The following is a 22464-nucleotide window of genomic DNA, read 5'->3' on the forward strand; positions in this document are numbered from 1 at the left end:
CAGATACAACTTATAAGTTTCGGATAGGAGAATGGATGAATTTCAGATCTTTTTTTTTTTTTATCGAGCACTCTCTTTCTCTCTTGCCTTCGTAAACACGGGCGAGCGGTGATATTCACGGTACGTGAAATTTCTGAAAGGAAACCTGGTCCTATGGTCAAGGACGAAATTCGTACGGTCAGGTATTCGAGGATCGCGACGCAAAAAGGACATGGACGGTGCCGAATGGTCACCGATTTCATGAGTCTCAACGTGTATCGCCTACATGTTGAGGGACAAGTACGTGCAACGGCACCGACGTTTCCTTGATGCTGTCGCTTATCGCCAGTTGATAAGCCTTGCCCCACCTTGCTCGATGGCGAGCGTGTGACTCACGCAAATTTTGATTCTACTTCGAACGTGGTCGCTGATTGCGTTCCTCAATTTTGACCTCGTACTTGGAAGCAGGTGTTGGCCTTTCCGCCTGCGAAAACTCATTCCTTTGAATCTTAAATATTGTCACTAATACTTCAAATATTGGTGGAAGACTATATTTAAGATGTTAGAGAGAATGAAGCAGCACGTCGCAAGTCTAAATTTTTGCAGGAGTTATTATTATGAACTACTATTATATAAATTCCGATGAAAATGTATGTGATAGATGTGCTATAGATTGTATGATTGAATGATTCTTGGACTATTTATATTGATATATAATGTAATGATTAAGGGATATTTAAAAAAGTATTATACATACTTTGAAAAATGAATAAAATTGGTTTTTAGATAAATTACACACTTAGCATATAAAAACCAATTAAATAAAATCCTTAGTGAAATACAAGTCAATAATTTTACCTATACATGAAAGGAAAACGATATATTTATGCATATTTTTTAAATTGCATTTTTAAATAAAATCAAAATTATTGGAAAATATCTGCAACGTAATTGACATAATTAAATTATTAAATTTATCACAATGGAATTTTTTGCTTGTACTTCCTTCAGGTAAAAGTTAGATACTTGTATTGTAGAGAGAGCGATATACAATATATTGATAAAGTTTGCTCGGACATAAAGAATAATTGTACGTGGAACAAATAGTGATTGTTGTTTCAATGGAAAAAAATGTGTTTCCTGCTGTGATTTCTTGTATGTACTATGTATTATCGTATCATAGTTTTTATGTTTCCTCCCTGCTGTCAAGAAAGTATTCGATAGTCACATTCGATAAGATAGCGAATCATGCAGCTGTTCTCACACACGTTGAACGAACGCTGTAGCTTGTAACTTTATATGCCGCATTAAAGAGGCACCTTTGCTAGCCAGATGACAGACGAATGTCTTCTCTTAAAACGAAAAGTCGATTGCAATCAACGCGTTTATTACTCAAACATTTTACGCAGGTCGTAAAACAACCTGAAAATAACCGTAATCGACGCGTTTAATATCTTTGGTTCAAAGGAAATATATGATTTATTGAGCATCCTGTACATGGGTAATTTTGTGTGTCGAGAGAAATGATATTATAGTTGGGGTCAGAACGGGTTTAAATTTGATCGCAAAGGTAAAGTTTTTATCACCCTCGTAAGAAGCGCGTTTAGTTTGTTGCGTATCATCTCGCTAGCTCTTAATGAATTTGTCATGCTATAACCAGGCCGGATGTGTTAGGGATTTAGCTGAAATTTGCGTCAGAAATTCCATACGGGTTTCGTCATAACTTTCTTGTCGGTTCATGCGAGCGTATGTTTGGACAAGAGACGCTCAGAATTTCAACCGGTATCGTCGACATTCGATGTTACGGGCGTTATCTCATCGAGAATAAACTGCACAGTACAGAAGACAAAATCGCGATTTAAAACTGTTTGCTCGGTAAACTCGTACGATTAAAATTTTGCTATCCCATTGCTTCCTATCTGATGTACCAGACCGTGCAAATCGGAGCAGCGAATGGTCGAGACACGTCGTTTGTTCCGAATAGAATATTATTGACGCTAACTTAAAGATGAATACCCGTTGTAATTTATTGAAAATCGTGACGATATCATATGCAGAAATGAAGTCTTCTATTTTCGCTGGCAAATTTTATTTTTTCATTATTTTTGCAGCGTAAATGAAATTTTGATACAAATAATATGAGGCAACTTGAGATCTGAATAATAATATAATCGTCCTCTCCTCTCGTTACTTTTTTTTCCTCTAAACTCGTAGAATGAGAGTCGATGCTCGTCGTGACTCACGCGTGACTGATTCGGTAAACGTGAAGGTAGACAGAGTCCGATGACGGTCTCCGAGGAGAAGGTAAGAAAGCGATAGCACGAGAGAGGTAAAGTGACAGAGAGTATGAGGAAAGGGAGAGTACCGGAGTGAAGGCGGAGGAAGGTTGGAATATTCGTTGGGAGGCCGATCTTGAGACGCCATCTTAGTGGTTTGACAGAGTCACCTTGGCGAAATGTGGCTTACCGTTGCAAACCTGCGAATTTCTCATCCGCCGATGAGTCAGTGAATCCTTAAAAAACGATTGAATATTTATTTCCGTATCGACGAAATATCAAAATGTAACGTTTTCACGTTTTTTTTAAATTTCAATTTTTCAGAGGTGATAATTATTTTACTCATCTGGCAAATAGATTTGTATAACACACCTTTACGATCCATTGAATTGTTGAAAGATTACATTGTACACAGACACTTTTCTTTTGTATTATTTCTTTGACTTTTTTATTCTAATCGTTGCAATGAAGATTATCGATTCATCAACTTTTCCACTTTCAATATTTTATATTTTTGTAACCGAATCATAAATCTCCAAGTTCTATTAAAGCAATACCTGTTCGAAATTCAATAAAATATGATTTTGATCATTGATCACTTTCTCTCTTGAAACTTAATTCGCCGAGAGAAGAGAGTCTCCTTTTTACAGTCGCTAATTATTCTAAAACTGTTAGATACAGACTGTTCAATATTTTCATCGCGGAAACATTGGCTTCAAATTAATTGAATAATCAGTTATTTGAAAAATGATGCTGCAGGAAGTGGACAGTAGTAGAAAGATGCTGCTTCCTTCGTTATTTAATATTACATTTTGCCCGATATATTCACGATGGTAACCAGCGACGAATCGGGAAGGCTCTGGTGGACATTCTTTTCGCCTTTAGCCGGTTTCTCGGAACTAGAATTTGCAGAGCTACAACGAGAAGGTAACACGCGAGGTCTCCGCCTCGTGGCATTAGCCTGATTAGTATGCGCATTAGTATTCGCAACGTGCTACGTTACGCTTACGTGTAGTAACCGCACGCGGAATTTCTCTTAGACCGCGGAGATACCGCTCAAGTAGAAACATTCCGGAATTCACGCGGAATTCTCGCCTCGGCCGTCTCAGGGCCGTCGCTCAACCGGCATGATCGACGTGCGATCGTTACGACATTCGCTTTTGAGACAACCATCGGCGTGAGAGTACGAACGTGCGTAAAAATGAGTTCGTAAACAGAAGTGTGAAGCGTCGATTAATACCCGTTATTATTAATTATCGGCATTAAAATTCATCTTGCCGTGACGTCCCTTTGTAATATATTAAATGATTTTATCTTTATAATGATTTTATCTTGATAATGAATGAAAAGGTTGGCCGAAGATTATGAAAAAATTAGGATTTTTCGGTTATAAAAGTACCTAAAAGATCTGATCATTATTTTCTATTACAATGTCAATGCTATAATGATATATTTTAAAAAATTTCAAACTCAATTCGATAAAAAAATCTGTCATAGACAAAATCATCAAAAAGATCTAAGAATCTATACACAATGTATTTAAATGTAGAAATATTTGTATATTGATTTTTTATTGTACTTAATATTTTAGAGATACTTTAAATATCGCGTTATGTAACATTTTAGTCGGGCGGGCTCTAAGTCACAAACACGCAAACAAGGGCACGTAATCGTATTTTTGCATTTTTCACCTGCAGCTGTCGCCTACATTCTACATTTATGTCGTAATTTGACGGTGCTGTATCTCCGAAAGCATCGCTCTGAAACGAATGGCCGGGGCGATGTGATTTTTCGTGAGGTTAAGAGGCAACCCGTTCTCGCAATTTTTCGTAATTCCGTCGCCAAGAAGTAACGCCGTAAAGAATGTCACTCTTGTTCAACGCTTGCGTATATACATCGTTATCCTTATCCATATATGGTGCGAATCCGATTGATTTTATCCGTGCATACCGTATATGGGCTGTATCTGGACTGTAACGGTTCGACAACTACCGACCGTATGGTTTACTTTAACTGCATTACTTTATATTACTCATCGCTTCTGATGCTCTCGCAAAATTGATTGTCGTACGCATGTTGCGTATCAATATGAACTCAACATTTTAGAATTCTAAATTTTTAGAATTTTTTATGCATTCACTTTAATTGAACTTTAATTATTTATTTAATATCAAATTTTATATTAGGTGTTGGAATTAATTCGTAGCGTTTTTAATGAAAGAATGTTATTTATTTCACATGAGCATTAAAAAATACATTAATGAAAGTACTTCCCATCACTTGTAAAACGCTACGAATTAATTCCAACACCTAATATATTGTTTTTTATTTATGAAAGTTTTTATTTATGAAAGTTAATATAATGGTTATTAATTGTAATATATCTATATACATTTATAATAGAATACAATCATTTATGTAAAGATACAATATTCTCAACTTATATTAAAATTTATGTAAAGCATCTAAACAAAACAACTTCTAAGAATTTTCTTCCGTAAAATTAAATTATGAATATTTAATTGAAACACATTAGCTTTATTTTAAAAGAAAAATAGGATTAAATAAAACAAAAAAAATACATAAGTTTTCCATTTAGGTTTTATTACATTGGGGTTTCGCATTACGATCGTGTAACAATTGCAGATCAGGGCTAATGGGCTTAAAGCAAAAAAAAAAAAACTTCAATCTCAATCATCGCTCGCTTCGTCTTCATTCTCGTCTTCATTGGTCGAATATCGATCTCCGATATGCAATCTTCGATACGTAATACGACACGGCTTTTAAGCGAGTTTCAAACAACGCTCAGCAAACCGTTCACCGGTCAATTATTTGCTGGTCCAAGATAAATATCGCGCGGTCACGATATGTCATGACGTAATGCCAATTGTCAATATACAATAATAATAACACGCAATAATAATAATACGTTTGCTTCTGCATCATTCGGCAAAATAAAATATGTCGCTTTTACGCGATGAATTATATTTTTTTTTTTGCAACGTCGCATAAAATTGCAGCAATACCGTTGTGTAAAATTGCAATATTGCCCTCGTTCGCGTGATATCTGTATCGCATTCATAAATATTTGTCGAACGAGTGCACGGCGTTCGGTGGCGCATTTAAAATTCGTCACGCAAATGTATTCGGGAGGTATCGAATATTTGGCGAGTGAAGACATTCATTCAATAAATATTCGCTAAAGCGATACGATTGTCGCCCCGGGGTGATGAGATAATATACGTCGATGCGACGACACGTCGAAATTGCATATGACAGAGTCTTATTTCTCATACGAACGCAGCTGTCGATCGAGTCGAATACTTGACTCGTTGCCTAGAGCCGGCTTTAGCAAAGAGTGATATTCTTACTTACATTCCCTATCTGGAGTCATTACGGCGACGGTACCATTTTTAGAGAGTGATTGGATATAAGGAGGTGTGGTATCGTTGATTCTCGTCCTTTTAAAGACTGGTTATAAACGCAGTACGCTCTTTAAATTGCGTAATGAGGAATCAGTTTTATTTTACTTGATATCGCAACTCCAGTCTCGTAATTCTCGGTCAGTTATTTACTTTTACCAAAGACCTGAATTCCTTCGATACAAATCAAATCTGTCAACGATAAGAATTGAGAGGACATGTTGCGTATACAAGTTGCTATATTTAGAAAACGACTTTAGACTCTTGCTTTTTTTATCGTTATTTATATCGAATTTACGATCTCATTTCATGAATTGTATTTTTTATTTATGATAACAATGAAATTATTTTCGATAATAACGAAAGAACAAGTAATCGCATGGTTCTGTGAAAAAAAAAACTGTATTAATAGCAGGAAATCTGCGGAAATAAAAAGTAAGCTGTGTTTAGTAGATACTAATATATGTTAGTAGTAGATTTACATTAATTTCGCAAATGACTGGGCGTTTACAGTTCCATCATGGAAGAATTCTCCTTTGCAAATTGTAATTTCGATCCATAATAATAAAGCAGAGAAGCAGAAAAGAAAAGAGTAGTCAATTTAGAATTCCTTAGAAGTATCTGTCACAGTAAAAAAAAAATGAGATAGTACGTATGTTAATAGCGAATTTATGCTAATTTCCCAAGTAGCCCCGAGCATTCGCGACTTTGTCGTGGGGTTTACGATCTTGTTTCGCGGGCCGCAACTTTGACCCGCAATAATAAAGCATACCGCATCCAATCACGCTTTTACCGTTCGTTACAAATTGCACTTGATCACGTGCATGCCTCTCGCGCCGTCTCGAGCGAGTGGTCCGCGCCGGGATCAAGACTTTCGATCTTGTCTCGATCGAGGGCGATCGCGGATACGGGGAGAGGCGGCCAGATGCCAGCCGCGGGTGAAAAAAAAGCGAGAGAGAGAGAAAGAGAGAGAGGGGGGAGGGGGGAGTGAGATGGACGCCACTTTGCAGAGTGCAGGCGCAAAAAGGCAAAGACGAGTCCTTATAAGGATGAGCGTCCTTAACCCGCTTATTCGCGGTGCCTTAAAGACGCGGCCGCTATGCGAAACGACCGGTGAAGCGATCCGCGAGAGCCGGTAACGGAGTCGCGGCAGGTCCGATGCCTTTTACGGTTGTCGTCCCGCATTCATGTTTGTTCGGTTTGCTACCATCGGTGCCACGAAAGAAAATTTCTGACGAAATTTCCCCCTGGGACGCCGTAAAAAAGTCCAGCGATGTCCCATAATAGAAAATACGAGAGGCGAGACATGCGCGTAACTAAACACCGCGAGTGACGCATCGTTGCGTTTGATCGGCATAGAAGGTGATTCACGAAGATACCGCGCGTCTTCGATAGTCCATACACGTGAGGTCATTAAATGTAAATTTAATTCTGAGCAATCACAAACCTTATAAAAGAACTTTTGTTTTACGTTGAAAAACCGCGACGAATTCGAGATGATCATTTTTCGCGTCGGAACAATTAAACCTCTTCAAGTATCCGACATACTTGTATCTGTTATTTATATGTAATTTGAGAGAATTATTTGCTTTCTAAAGTTGGCAAAGAACGCTGTGCAATTTACCTTTCGTTAACTTCAGTGTTCTCTACTTGGAAAAGAAAATTTTCAGAAAATTTCTTTTTTTTTTTTCTTCAAATTTTCATAGAATTTTATCGGTACTTTCTAAAAACATTATTTCTTTAATTATTTTTTTCTTGATAATGCAAATATTGATAATTAGTTGACACAATAAGTATATGACATTCGCATATATTTATGTATGTACTTTTTTATGTGTCTCGCTATTTTTTTTATTTAAAAAATCAGGATGACAGTAGAAAACAATATTCAGAGTAGCTCACTGATATTACATTATAGTGAACTTTTCTATCTTTATTGTTTCGTGACTTCAATTGCAGAAAATGATAGATATAGTAGGTTTCATGGAATCTCTGTCTTTGCTCATTTTTAATATATAATTTATTTACGTTGCTTGTACTCGAATTTATTTCAAAAATTGCATTAAAAAATTCTTTAATCTTACCTGGAATTTGGATAAAATATCTGGAAAAATATCCGGGGGAATTCTCAGGAAATTTTTGTACAAGATTTTAGTAAACACTTTAAATTTGAAATATCGTCCCGTCAGTTCGTTTATCTCGGACTTCTGGATTCGGCGAGTACTATTGACAGCATACCTCCACGTACATTTAGAGATTGCTATATCTTTGTGGTAAAAGATGTCGGTTTCGTTGAGATGTAACGCACATCGCGATCGCGTCGGCTGCGGATTTGCTTAGAAGGCACCCGTCACGTCGCGTCGGCGAGTATAAACAGGAATGTTGGGCAGGGTCGATGACACCCGAGAGTACCGACCGGTTTTCGAGGACCTCTGAACGAACAGTCCTGCCTGGGAAAGAGAGAAGAGAGAGACAAAGATTTCTGTTCCATATGTTCCTGGCTTACAACGGAATTCGAAAAATATTGCATCGTCGAATCGAAGTTCGATTGATTCGTGCAATTTTATGCGAACGCGATGAATCGCTTAAACCCTGATTCCGTAAACGCAAGAATGACGCTTCGTAATGATGGAAGGAGAAAAATTATGAATTTCGAGGACACACGAGGCGATGTTAAGATTCCTCGAAGCATTTATTTTTCGATCATATAAATAGCTATAAAGAAATGGATCTGTGAAGTTAACACATTTCATCAATAATCAATATAAAAAAATAATGACAGTTCTAGTAGCATTTTTCGTAGTTCTATAGTTTATAAAAATAAAAAAGTTCCGCATTTTTTATACTAAAACCAAAATTGAAAATATGATGTATTAACTTCGAAAATCTGGGATAATATTTCCTCTTTACAAGAAAAAGAAAAGATTTTTATGAAGTGTCAATACATTACATTGAAATTGATAAAACAATGAGAATTATTGCATTTTTAAATGATAATATTTTACATAAAAAAATCTAACGCAAAGAAATACGAATTATAATATAAATGCGATCGCTCCATTTTATTTGATTCATTCATTTCCCAATTGAATAATAAAAAAGTTGTGGAACATCGACACATACTCTGACAGATCAGATTCCTATAAGAAAACAATGTGCTGTGTCACGAGTGATGAATGGCTGCAAATATTATTTAAATTTAACTGACCTCTAATTTATTCTCCATCTCTTCTTGCAGACAGAATTATATATATATATATATATATATATATATAGAGAGAGAGAGAGAGAGAGAAATACGATAAACCTCAATCAACTGCAACCGCTGTTTACCAGTCCATAATGGGAAGAGTTACGAAAATACACGGCAAATTAACGTGGAAATCGCGCCGTGGAGAATAAATAAACCTGGTAACGGTTCCGGGTAACTTCTTCCACGAATGATGACGCGGGTCGAGTCCAAGAGTGGACCCGGGGAAAGCGAATGTGTATGAATCACGCTGTAGGCAGTTCTGAAGGCAACTGGCGGTGATTCGTCGCGACCTTTGAAAGTGGATATACATACGACGAGCGCGAGGAGCAGGAAAACAGCGACGATGACGATGACGATGATGGGTAATGTCGAAAAAATTCCTGGAGAACTCAATCTGATTGTGAAGACCGTGTCCGGGATCGGACACCCAATAAGCAGTGGCTAACAATTTCCCTGAGGAATTATCTGGCAGCCCTAATGACAATGTAAATAATTTGAGTAGACTCATGCCATTAAGTGCGTCATCGCGAGCGGCCAGTGTTTAATGGAAGGCAGATAAAAGCGAGAGGAACGTTTATTAACACCTACGCCCGCGCTGTCTCCCGACGAATATCGTTTGTGATTGTTGCAACGATATCAATGTTGGGCGTTTATGCGTAAACAACGATAATTCACGTCTACGCGTAGGCTGTGCGAACTGTCTTTCTGCATAAAATGGTGTGTAATGACAACGTGATATAAGTAATCGAAATTAATTACTCTACGCACGAGAGAATTGTTTTATTGAAAGATGCTCAGCTGTACAATATTACAATTACTAATACTTCTTTCCTATTTTATCTAAAAGATGTCTTTGTAAATCAATATATAAAAATATAGTACCTATATTTTTTTACATATATATAATATTGTGATGAAAACCGTGTACACTGTTAAATTAAATTCAGGATTTCAGTTGTTTTTAATCATTTTTATAAGTCATCATTATTAATATATCAATTTGACTAAAAAGAATTAAACACTATACAAGAAAATGTATTAAATAAATTAAATTTGATTCAAATTAGTTTATTATTTATTAATGCATATATACTTAATATGGATGATATTTACTTTAAAACTAATCAGAAATGAATTAATTTACATTTTAAATCTGTTTTTTTCCCTCTCCAAGTTCTGAACAGTTAAGCACGCAATAAATTAGAGTAAGATAGCTATAATATTTGTTTCATTCTAACTTGTTGCACTGTTTAGTACTAGTTCAAAATTCTTCGAAAAAGAACAGACCTATAGATATGAAAATTAAAATTAATAAAGTTCTTTAACTCAAGGAATTAGATTACCTGCTCCTCCATATCTGGCAATATGCTGGCAATATACAATTAACATAATTTGTAAAGAAAGAGTGCATGTTAGCATCCCAGTTGGGAAAGACAATAGATCTGTTCTGCATTGCTTAAAATCCCCAAAAATTGTTGTATTTAAAACGAGCTAAGTATATTTAAGTGAAATTTGAAGAGAAAGAAAGTGAAGATTCTGAGTGCAGAAAGTGCAAATAACGTAAACAGATCTAATGCAAGGGGAAAACGTGTAATTATATTGTAAGTTACGAGACAACCATGAATGATACTCGCGTACTTGCTCGCACTGATAAAAGGTTAAATAACTTTGCTCTGTTCCGATATCACGCTCGAGAGATTAGCATCCCTTCGTTAGTTAGTCATAGAGGTCTGTCTGCCGCTGTATATGCGAGATACATGATTTATTCGCTTGTTAACCGATACCCTTGTGGTAGTGAAATGCGATAAATATAAATTTTCGATCCGGCCGAACTGAGTCGTAAATTTCTATGAAATATAAAAACCTATGCAAATCACAATAGCAGACTACTTTATACGTTATATACATTCATTTTCAGATTACTTGTCAGATAAAACTAAACATCAGATAGTAAAACTAGATAATTTTGATCGACGTTAGTAATTAAATTAAGTATATTTTTTAATCGAATAAAATGCTTCCGGATAAGATTTTAGATAAGATTTTATCTTATCATAAAATTATAAAAAAGTATATAAATGATAATGTACGTTTTATAAGTAAATTATCTTAGAGGAAAGTCTATATTACGATATCAATGACATTGTTCTTCATAATCAAGAATCCTATTGAATTTAATTGGATAACTTTACATTTTGTTATTTGTATTTATCAGTCAAAGATTAAACGAAAATGTCATCAAGCTTTTTTACGGCAGAAATTAAATAAGAATTAATAGATTAAATGTTATAATACTTTACTTAATCAGAGCAGTAATTCCTATTTAAGTAAGACGAACCGTTTTTGTGAACCGATAGTACGTTATCCTTTAAATAATTTCTCTGAAAGAATATGATTAAAAATGTAACAGTATGTGTGTATAATTTATATGTACATAATTGTATTCCTTCGTATAGATTTTTTATCTTGAAATCATACTGTTCAAGAAATCTACCAACCTAGGCAGATACACATAGACGTATTTTATTACTCCGTTATTTTACTCACTCATAAAATGTGATGGAACCACATATCTGCACAGCCGGATATGTTACTCTCCGTAAATCGTACAAAATTTTATGGTCTATTCCTAAATCCAAAGCTTACCTTTCGACTCGAGCTCGATTCCTCGAAATGGTTCGTTTCATCGAGGATAGGAGCGAGAGTCAAGGCTCTCGGTTTCAGGACCACCGGTCGTACAGTCGGCTTGGTCGTATGCACATACATGTATGTCGGCGCAGCAGAGAAAAACGTGCCAATGTGCAAGAGAACGCGCGACCGAACGAGAAAGGGAGAGCGCGGAAGTAGAAGACGCTGGAGAACGGCGAACTAAAAGTATACGTCGGCCTCTTTCTGCTACTTCGCTCTCTACCTCGCGCTCGCGAACCGGCATCGCATAGTGAACGTGACGTCATCGATCGGACATTCCATCGAGCTTGCCGTTCCAGCGTCTTCTCGCACTATCACGAGAGAATTCCTGGAATGTTTATTAGCGTCAGCAGAAACAATGCTCCATTAAAACAATTAGATCACGTGAATAGATCCGCGAACGAATGCTTTCGCTTTTATTCAACTCCGGAAGAGCTGAATGAAGCAGCAGTTAGATAATTAATCGATAAAACGGAAATAATATTCTTGCTCGAAAGATATGAAGTTATTAAAGCCGATATTCTTAGTCCGTTAATATTTCAAGAACATCTTAAGTAATGCCTTAAGATTCTAATGCTGCTCTCTGATTGGTTCAATCTTTTTTCGTCAAAAGACTATATTTTAAGACAAAGAATTGATTCTAAAGAATCGATTATGAATACTGGCCTTAAGTCTACTAATTAATGAATGAGATAAGTCTTTTGCTTTTGTTTCTCGAAGAAAACGCTTAAGAAGCTCTGGCTTAACTGTGTTAATTTATAGATTTTATAAATATGTTTGATATAATCGAATTGTAATAATCGAAACCCTTTCTTCTTACAGACATATTCTGGCCTCTTTTGCGTCGTAGTAAACCCTTATAAGAGACTGCCAATATACACAGAGAAGATTATGGAAAGGTACAAAGGCATTAAGAGACACGAAGTGCCACCACACGTATTTGCCATTACCGATACGGCTTATCGTTCTATGTTGCAAGGTAACGCACAATCGACATAATTAAAAATTTGTATTAGCTATGTATTGCATCGAATTAATATCGTTAGGTGATACATAAAAATCTAATGTTTGAATAAAGAATTTTAAACAATAAGAAACTTACTGATACCGTATATTTGATAGAGAAATAATGGCCATAACGATCAAAGCTAGTTTTTTAATGAATTTTAAGTTGGCGAAATGTATCCTTTATTTAAACCTATATTTGCGATAATAAAAGTTATGTTAATTCATTTGCAAAGTTTAATTCTTAATTATTTTAATTTTGCTCGACAAAAAAAATTAATAAATAGTTACTTTGCACTATTTATAATATGTTCAGTTTCTAAAGTTTTGCTATATCAGGCGTTATTATTCCTTATTTTTTTATATAATATTATTCTGAGTGCAGTATGTATTACCATTTTAAACAACGTACTCAGAAGTCTTAAGACATCTAAATATATGTATCATTTAACCCTGCTGGTCTGTTCGGATGTTTCATTCAAAGTGTAATTAATTTTCTTACTAACATTTTATTTAAAATTTTTCTCTGGTATTTAATGACTTCGTCTATGTTCGTCTAAGATTTTTTTCTGTGAAAATTTTGTATCTTTTATTTTTCAGAGCTTTTCACATCATATTGATCCAAACAATATCATATAGTAAATTGGAATAAACCAGCAAGGTTAAGTATATTCTCTTTAATAGTCTACAATCACCAGTATTCTGTCTATTGCAGATCGCGAAGACCAGTCAATTTTGTGCACCGGCGAGTCCGGCGCCGGCAAGACCGAGAACACAAAGAAAGTGATTCAATATTTAGCCTATGTGGCCGCGTCGAAACCCAAGTCTAACGCGGTAAGTCAACGTCCATTAGTACGTTTGTCGTTGTCGGCAGTGGCGACGGCGGTTTCCGCCAAGCGGCGAATCCATTGTGTTTTACGCACGCGCTCGCTCGCTGAAGACACGCGTGCTCGACAAATTAAACTACCGCGGTTTATACGAGCCATTTAACCTCCTGGTGCTCCCGTAAGCACGATGCTGCTCCCTCGAGCTTCCTGAGGCGCGCGAGAGTAATCTCTGTCCCCGGAAATACGCATGTACGTCGATTGAAAAGAGAAGGCTCTTTGTAATAGATATTTTAAGTCTGAAGTAATATCGAACTTATTTTTCAGTTCGCGTTATGTCGGGTTTTTGATATTTAAATGAAAAGAAATATTCAACACATTATGTAAATTGCCATTGAGATGTTATAATTACGGGATGGTAAGACGTGCGCGATTACTATAATTTAAAGCGAGTGAAGATGGAATCATATGATATCTTAATTTTCGTAATAAATATCATTTTGTTCCATATATCGTCTCTTCCTGCATTTTTAACTGGCTTAAAATGACGGTATTCGCGTGCATATAATAATGCTGTTACGGTTGAAAGATTTCGATTACCTCACGCACAATTATGTTTACGCGATAGATGTCTACTCACAGCTATGCGCGTTGCCAAGGTTAATGACCAAAGCAGCTATATCGAAACGGCACAACAAGAAAATACTACAATTGACACGCTACCCGGTAAATAGATGTAACTACAACGGCATTTGTTATTCAAGCGATTGTGGAATGCGATTACAATGTTTGACCATGAACGTGTTTAGTCAATTATTTGGCTCGATTCTTTTTTATTTTCCTAGTCGAAGTGTCAAATGCTTGTTTCCTACGTGTAAGCTAACGTGAAAGAAGGAAGACTTAGATTACATTCAAATGCGATTTTAAATTAACGAGTCGTGTAACAAATAAGTTAATATTATTTTTGTTTTAATATTTTCAACATTGTCTAATAGCAATTATTTTCTTTTGTTTGGAAAACGTTACGAAGAGTGTTCAACGTCGAGTTACCGCAGATTTGTTGGATTTATTTCGATAGGACCGCAAAGTGTAACAAAGAGTTCAGAGTCGAATGCACTGATGCGCGATGAGAATACAGACCATCGGCGTTAAAAGCGTTGAAATTTCGCATAATTGAGTCACCGTGTTCACCACAACCGCGTCGACCTTTCCTCGGAAAACCTCGTTGCCATTCGTTTCCGTCGCCGGAAGTGCAACCTCAATATCCGATTCATGACGTCCTTACCACGGGCTCGCGGTACCACGAATTCCATATTCGTTACTGCCGAATTAATGATCAGAGGAAACCAGACGTCTCGTGCAAACTGCGAAACTCGTTAAAATTCTTTATCATTCAAACAGATTTCCGTGTTTGAATAACTGATTCTGGAATAAATATTCTGTTATGGATGATTGTTAACATGTCTTTTATAAAATTCACAATCATGACGTTTTTTTTAATGAAGCTGTAAATGTCACAATTACGAAATTTCATTATCTTATCGTAAATGTCTTGTAAATCAAAAAAACTTGTCTTTTTTTAATGGATTAATATTCTTTTTTTTAGAGAAAATGTCAATCCATTACTTTAAACGAAAGAGATATTTTTGAAAAAACTCAAAAATGTTTGAAAATATTAATCTAATATAAAAAAAAGAATTCTTCCAATAATGTTTCTCTATAGAGATCTATTGATTGAAAGAGTTCAAGAAATCTCAAGATATTGATTAAATGAGAGAGAGAGAGAGAGAGAGAGAGAGAGAGAGAGAGAGAGAGAGAGAGAGAGAGAGAGAGAGAGAGAGAGAGAGAAAGAGAGAGAACAAAATTGTTTGAGAGCCTCTGCTGTACAGGTTCGCATACAGTGGCTTCTTTGTTCTCGCGTGTTTTGCGAGATACTTGAAGAGTATAATCCGAACCATCGCGCGAAGCGTAACGTTATTAATAAATCGAAAAAGATGCAGAGAACTGTTTTTTTCCGGATTGCAAATTACGTTGAGGTTTGGGTAGAAGAACGGCGAGTAAAAAAAAAAGAGAAATACGCAGATACAATCTTCAACTGGTAACATTCCTTTCTCAGTCCTGTCCATCTGACGTTCTGACCTCGTAGAGTCTTGTAACCGTCTTTGTAAATTTTACAAGTCATATGGCTATTTTTAGCATTTGTGAATCAGATAAAAATTTAAGCAGAAATAATAGCGACCATATGTTGAATGTAAATAATATGATTTAGTCCCTCGTAGACATTTTATAAACATGGTGCACGTTGAGGGTTTGCTTTCATAAATGGCAGTATATAGTAAAATATACAAAGTGATGGAGGCTTCGTACAGCTGCAAAATATAGTAATATCAAATCGATTATTTGAAAAATAATAAATTAAAAAAACAGAAAGGTTTTAAAAATTTGACCTCTTTACACACATTATTATTAAATCTCAAAATTCTTAAATACAATATATTAAAAAATAACATTAACATTATTTTTAACATTATATTAGAAAATACTCAATTATTTTACAAATAATTAACTATAGAAAAATTAAAGTTTGTAATTTTGATTGAAAAAGAAGAAGAGGAAATGTCTGATAGTGAATAGTTCTTGTTATTTCTTAAATAATCGATTTTATTAAATGGCACAAGCGACGTTTTCCCTCTGGTTTTTCCAACCAGTTTTAGACTTGTTAGCCATCGAAAACGTAAAAAGGTTACTGCAAAAGGAGCAGCATAGAGAAGAGAGCGTCTTACTTCTTTCAAAGATTCGTCTGAATCGCGACTTCTCCTTCCATTCGATCGAAGGTCGCTCCGCAAGAGAGAGCCTTAACACATTTTCGATTACCATAAGTTGCATTACGATTCGGATGGACGCTTGTTGATTAAACCCAATCGATCTATATTGCTCCCCGTACATGTTGCTTACGATGGTTCGGGAAAGAGAAGGAGGAGGGAACGCGCATCGTGCTCATTGAAGGACCTCTCCTTTTTCAGATAAACGATCCACTTATCAGTTCGAGTCTTTTTTGATTCTCTTGAGTCACGCGAGCCGGATTGCCCGCGCATGACTCATCTCAAGAATGTAAAATCTAGGCCTGTCATAGATAAAAAAAATAAATATATGTACTCTCCAGGTGTTCCGTCGCGTTTTCTCCCAACTATAAATTTTTTTAGCATATTTAAAACGAGTTTTCGCAAGAATTTGATAGACGATCTTTTGTATTTTCAACACTTAATTTTCATCGTGATTTTATACTCTATTGTCTAACAATAAGACGAAGGAAACATGCGAAATATTCTGTATTATAGTACATCGTAAATTTAAAGTAAAATCTAGATATAATGTTGAACGTTTTCAAGTACTAGATTAATTCCGTTGCAATACTTTGGACTCGACGGTCTTTATCGTTTCTTGTCATGAACGTAATTGTCGCAAACTAATCTTTGCAGGTCGTATAGAACATGCAATCGACGCAATTAAATTTTCGTGTTATCTGTCTGATTTTTTAATGGCCTTTATTAGATCGAGTCAGTGTACATATATATAGCATGATGATGTATAATTGCGCACATCTGAAGCACACATATCTAATACTTTGTACAGTAAACTTTGATCAAATTGAAATTGTAGTGAGTAAATAACATAGAAGTGTTGGTTTTAGCGAAATGGTGACAGGGGTATTTTTATTCTTCGATAAATCTGAAGAGAATGGTGCCTTTTTCAGAAAAGATAAACACCTAAATTTGATACCGAATGCTACTGTCGTTAAATTAAATGAATTCTATATAAATATTGTATAAAAGTGTATAATTCATAATTTAGAATTTCACTTTGTCTCTCTTTGTTTCTTAAGAGAAGATAAAGGGCGTTGGAGTTACAGTCGATATTGATGAAATATTAGCTGTCACTTAATTTAATTTAAATTAGAAAATTAACCACTTTAATAATAAATATTTTTTTTCAAATCATGCACCAATCAGTCGAGAATCGCTCTCGTTCAACTAGATTCTGCACGCACAAATCTCGAAGAAGATTTGATCTTTGTTCGCATATCAGGTTTCTTAATGTTCCTTCTTGATCGCCGATCGCACGGCATTTGTACATGCAAAAGTATATGTGTAAAAAAAAGTTTTGTAAAACGAGAACACTCGCCTACGGTACGACTGCATGCTATCGCATCGACTGCATTATCGTCTTACTTTTGTTCACAGCCAGCACATTCCTGATCGTTTCGCATGCACAAGAGCAAATAAGCTCGCTTATGTTTCGCCACTACGGACATTTTAAACCATTTCAATCGGGGCGTTATTTCCAGAGTATACAGGGTGTCGCGCACAGCTGCCTGATTATTTTTTAACGTCATTAATTTCTTGATGAGTTTGAAATCAACGATTTCTTAATGAATGTTTCGCGCAGTCTATGGTATATCGTGCCTGTTCCTTTGATGTTAAGTACTTCTTGTTGAATTCGAATCTAGATTGAATTAAGATTTGTGTGCAATTATTTGTTAATCGGTTTTAGCTATTCCTGCATTTCGATAAATAATCAATCGAGATCGACTTTCAAATTCATCAAGAATTTAAAAAATAATGCCGCAGCACTATTATGCACCCGATATTTGTATCAAAACTGAATTATATTCGGCATCTGAGAAATTATTTTCCAATCTCTCAAAACTGAAATCTAAATCGAAATAAATCCTATAAAAAAAGCGATAAAAAGAAAGAAAGAATTGGTTCCAACGTCTGCTAAGATTCAATTTCACTCGAGTGTGCGTTTATTCACCGGTTGATTTGTTTTTCGTGTACTTACCATGTGATACACGAACGTGAGGGAATCGCACGGAGCAAGGAACGAACGCTCGAAATCTATACCATGGTCAATTCTGATCTAATGCTGAAAATTCTTTTATTTTCGGTGCTGACTTTTGGCGGCCGCCCACCTAGACTCCGAGTCCGGCATTAATCATAGTAAGTCAACGAAAGAAAGAGATCCGGCTCAGGCGGCTGACGACGCCTGCGGCACGGAATTTTCTATTATTTTCCCGCTTATCCACCCCTTACTAACAAACTCTTTTGATTTTTTGATATATCAATTGACGCACGTACCGAGAGAGAAGAAGAAATCGCAATATATTATCGAAATAACATCGCACATTTGTGATCTCGAAAAATATGATACAAACAAATTATATATAGACACGTAAACAAAATGTGTGTAAATAACTCGTATACACATATATATGTATATAAGAGTTACTTATATAAGCTATCTATTTTTGTAAGATTTAAATGTTAAACGGTGAATACCCATTTTTTATAATGATTATGTTTAATATAAAATTAAAAAATGAACATTTTGAAAAGAATATTAACGAATAGTTGACGTTTATATTCTAAAGTTTATATTATTTCTAAGGAAAATATGTAATATTAATATTACTTTTTAATTAATTTTTGTACATATTATAATACATTTTTATTCAAATTACATAGTTTAATTGTATTAAGACATATTTTATTTATTTTGAGTTGGATGGAAACGTGTCTCGCAATTCTTTCGGAGAGATGAATATATATTTAGATTAAAATAAATCCTTTTAAACGTAATATTTTAATAAAATAATAACCTCTCGGTACCTGCGTGCATTTTGCACATAGAGATATAATTGTATTATTTCGCATTACCCTTCTGTGAAAAATTAATCGTTGTAAAACCGTTTATCGAAACTATTGGTGTTCTTGTGGCTAACGAAGCTTCTCTTTGCCTCTTTTTTCCTGCTTGCGGATCCAGGGATCTGGGAGTGTCACGGAAAAGTTTGCGGTAATTAACGTGAGAAAGGGAGAAAGAAAGTGGGAGGAAACAATATTAACACTGGTGTGGTGTCGTGATAAGTGTCTTGCCTTACAGCTTGCTTTTGTCGTCGATTATTGTCATTTGTTTCTTTTTTTAGCCTTTCAGTGCGCTGCAGTTTAACAAGTCGTAAAAATACAAGTCAATCTTCGATGCTTGATATACGTAATACGCTTGTGTTAATCGTAATACGTTATTATACATCGCTGAGCAAGAAAGCGTGAAAGATTTCGTTACTATTTACGATTATGCTTATAGTTGAATATAAAAACCTTTTATGTCTCGTAACGATATAATGATCTGACACGTTTGAAAGTAAAAAGATAACTATTCTATATTTACAATAAACAATTTCTTTTACTATTACTACCACTAGTTGGAGAACTGTTCATTTTTTAATAAAGCTTACAGTGATTTATTGTAAAAATCCTTTTGGACGAAAATTTTCATGCTAATCATGCTCTTTTAAAATAAATCGATCAAATTAATTTGCGTTCTTATGTTTGAGTAATTAAACCTTCAAAATAATAGGTTAAGCATCTTTTTTACATTGCTATATTTTTAATAGTTTTAGAGAGCTATTATTATAATCGTTTATCGCCGTTAAGTCAACATTATTATGCTTTATATTTTTGGGCAGAAGTATGAAGTCAACATTATTATGCTTTATATTTTTGGAGAGAGATACGAAGAAAATATATAAGATAAAATTTTTTAAATATTTTTTAACTTATTTATTCCAACAAAAATTGAAAAACATAGATTTTATTAATGCTACAATTTAATATTTATTAATTTATATATATCATTAATAGTGTGTAGCACAATATTCAGTGTTATTAAAAATTAATAGAATAATTAATAGAATAATTAATAGAATATTTTATATATTTATATCAATTTTATATGAACAATGATTTCGAATTCAAATAATTCAAAATTATCATTCAATATTTGTTACATACTTATGTTTGTAAACAATGTTCGTTATTTATAATAATTCTTTTTATGTATAGATTATGTCTAAATTATCAAAAAATTCGAAGAATTCGGTGATATTATTTGCTTTGCGAAAATAATAGCAGAGATTTCATCAAATTCTTTTATATTATTACATTATTTTTTAATGTATGCAATAAGTTATTTACTTTACTCATTAGCGCTATTTTTGTCAGTCTCGAAAAATAAATATTTTCGATAATGTTTATTATTAATTGTCGAAATTTTTTTCGTCATAGGGTGAGCTCGAGCAACAGCTTCTTCAGGCGAATCCAATTTTGGAAGCATTCGGTAATGCGAAGACTGTGAAGAATGATAATTCGTCCCGTTTCGTAAGTTATATTAATAATTCTTCACTAAATAAATTAATTTTAAATAAAACAATTGCATTAAAATATTAATTTTATTGTTTTATTTGAAATTAATTTTAATTATTGATAATTTCAAGATGCAATATCCTTCTTGTTTTAACATTATTTTTCTGTTCATTGAAATTAATTATATCATACTAATATGTTACAGGGTAAATTTATAAGAATAAATTTTGATGCATCCGGTTACATAGCCGGTGCAAATATTGAGACGTATCTTCTAGAGAAGTCGAGAGCCATTCGGCAAGCGAAAGATGAAAGGACTTTCCACATATTTTATCAACTGTTGGCAGGTGCTTCAGTGGAACAAAAGAGTGAGTCAAGCAATATGTTGAACAAACAAAAAAGAATCTGCATCCTTTTTAGTTCATTATATTCGATATTCGTAATTTCTAATGGCTTATGAATTCTTTTAGAGGAATTTATATTGGAAGATCCAAAGCACTATCCTTTTCTATCGAATGGAGCTCTACCAGTTCCTGGTGTCGATGATTCCGCTGAATTCTTCTCTACGGTAAAGTCGATGCACATCATGGGCATGACCAACGAGGACTTCTCCTCCATCTTCCGTATCGTTTCCGCCGTGATGTTGTTTGGTTCGATGCAATTCCGTCAAGAGCGAAATTCTGATCAAGCCACGTTACCGGACAACACGGTGGCGCAGAAGATCTCGCACTTATTGGGCCTAAGCGTGACCGAGATGACGAAAGCCTTCCTAAAACCGCGCATTAAGGTCGGTCGTGATTTCGTTACGAAGGCACAGACGAAGGAGCAGGTGGAATTCGCTGTAGAGGCGATCTCAAAGGCCTGTTATGAAAGGATGTTCCGTTGGTTGGTGAATAGAATCAATAGGTCCCTTGACAGAACGAAGCGACAGGGTGCCAGCTTCATCGGCATACTGGATATGGCCGGTTTCGAGATATTCGAGCTGAATTCCTTCGAGCAGCTTTGTATCAATTACACAAATGAGAAGTTGCAACAATTGTTCAATCATACGATGTTTATTCTGGAGCAAGAGGAGTATCAGCGTGAGGGAATTGAATGGAAGTTCATAGACTTTGGATTGGATTTGCAGCCAACGATCGATCTTATCGACAAACCAATGGGCATTATGGCGCTTTTAGATGAAGAGTGTTGGTTTCCTAAAGCCACGGACAAGACATTCGTGGAAAAACTGGTTGGCGCTCACAGTGTCCATCCGAAGTTCATGAAGACTGACTTCCGCTATGTAGCCGATTTTGCAATTATCCATTATGCTGGCAAAGTTGATTATTCTGCCGCTAAATGGTTGATGAAAAATATGGACCCATTGAATGAGAACGTTGTTAGTCTTCTACAAGGCTCACAGGATCCGTTTGTGTGTCATATCTGGAAAGATGCTGAGATTGTCGGTATGGCGCAGCAGGCGCTCACAGATACACAATTCGGTGCGAGGACGAGGAAGGGCATGTTCAGAACGGTCTCGCAACTGTATAAGGAACAATTAGCCAAGCTGATGGTGACATTGCGCAACACGAATCCAAACTTTGTTAGATGTATAATTCCGAATCACGAGAAGAGAGCTGGTAAAATTGACGCCCCGCTTGTGCTAGATCAACTACGATGCAATGGCGTGTTGGAGGGTATCCGTATCTGCCGGCAAGGTTTCCCAAACAGAATTCCGTTCCAAGAATTCAGACAACGCTACGAATTGCTTACTCCAAATGCTATCCCCAAGGGATTTATGGACGGGAAAAAGGCTTGCGAAAAGATGGTATGTATCTT

General features: G+C 35.3%; 1 protein-coding gene across 8 annotated transcripts in view; it reads left to right on the forward strand.

Annotated features, from left to right (window-relative positions):
- The window catches only part of zip (myosin heavy chain 10), a 33691-nt gene that overhangs the window by 5027 nt on the left and 6200 nt on the right, over positions 1–22464 (forward strand). For 2 of the 8 annotated variants that reach the window (XR_015544286.1, XM_087403588.1), the window contains exons 2-8: positions 12441–12597; positions 13339–13457; positions 18424–18447; positions 19271–19300; positions 20569–20661; positions 20852–21014; positions 21117–22453. Coding sequence is in view for 7 of the 8 variants with exons in the window: in XM_087403588.1 (XP_087259714.1) it covers positions 12441–12597; positions 13339–13457; positions 18424–18447; positions 19271–19300; positions 20569–20661; positions 20852–21014; positions 21117–22453 (1923 nt within the window). In the remaining variant the exon portion in view is untranslated. Of the gene's footprint in view, positions 1–12440; positions 12598–13338; positions 13458–13608; positions 14174–18423; positions 18448–19270; positions 19355–19430; positions 19460–19541; positions 19549–20568; positions 20662–20851; positions 21015–21116; positions 22454–22464 lie in introns of those variants that run through there. The other 6 variants (XM_087403592.1, XM_087403591.1, XM_011065408.2 and 3 more) reach the window with 6 other exon arrangements.

This window comes from Acromyrmex echinatior, chromosome 2 (assembly GCF_024713525.1).
Source record: "Acromyrmex echinatior isolate Ae372 chromosome 2, ASM2471352v2, whole genome shotgun sequence".
Classification (NCBI taxonomy): Eukaryota; Metazoa; Arthropoda; class Insecta; order Hymenoptera; family Formicidae; genus Acromyrmex; species Acromyrmex echinatior.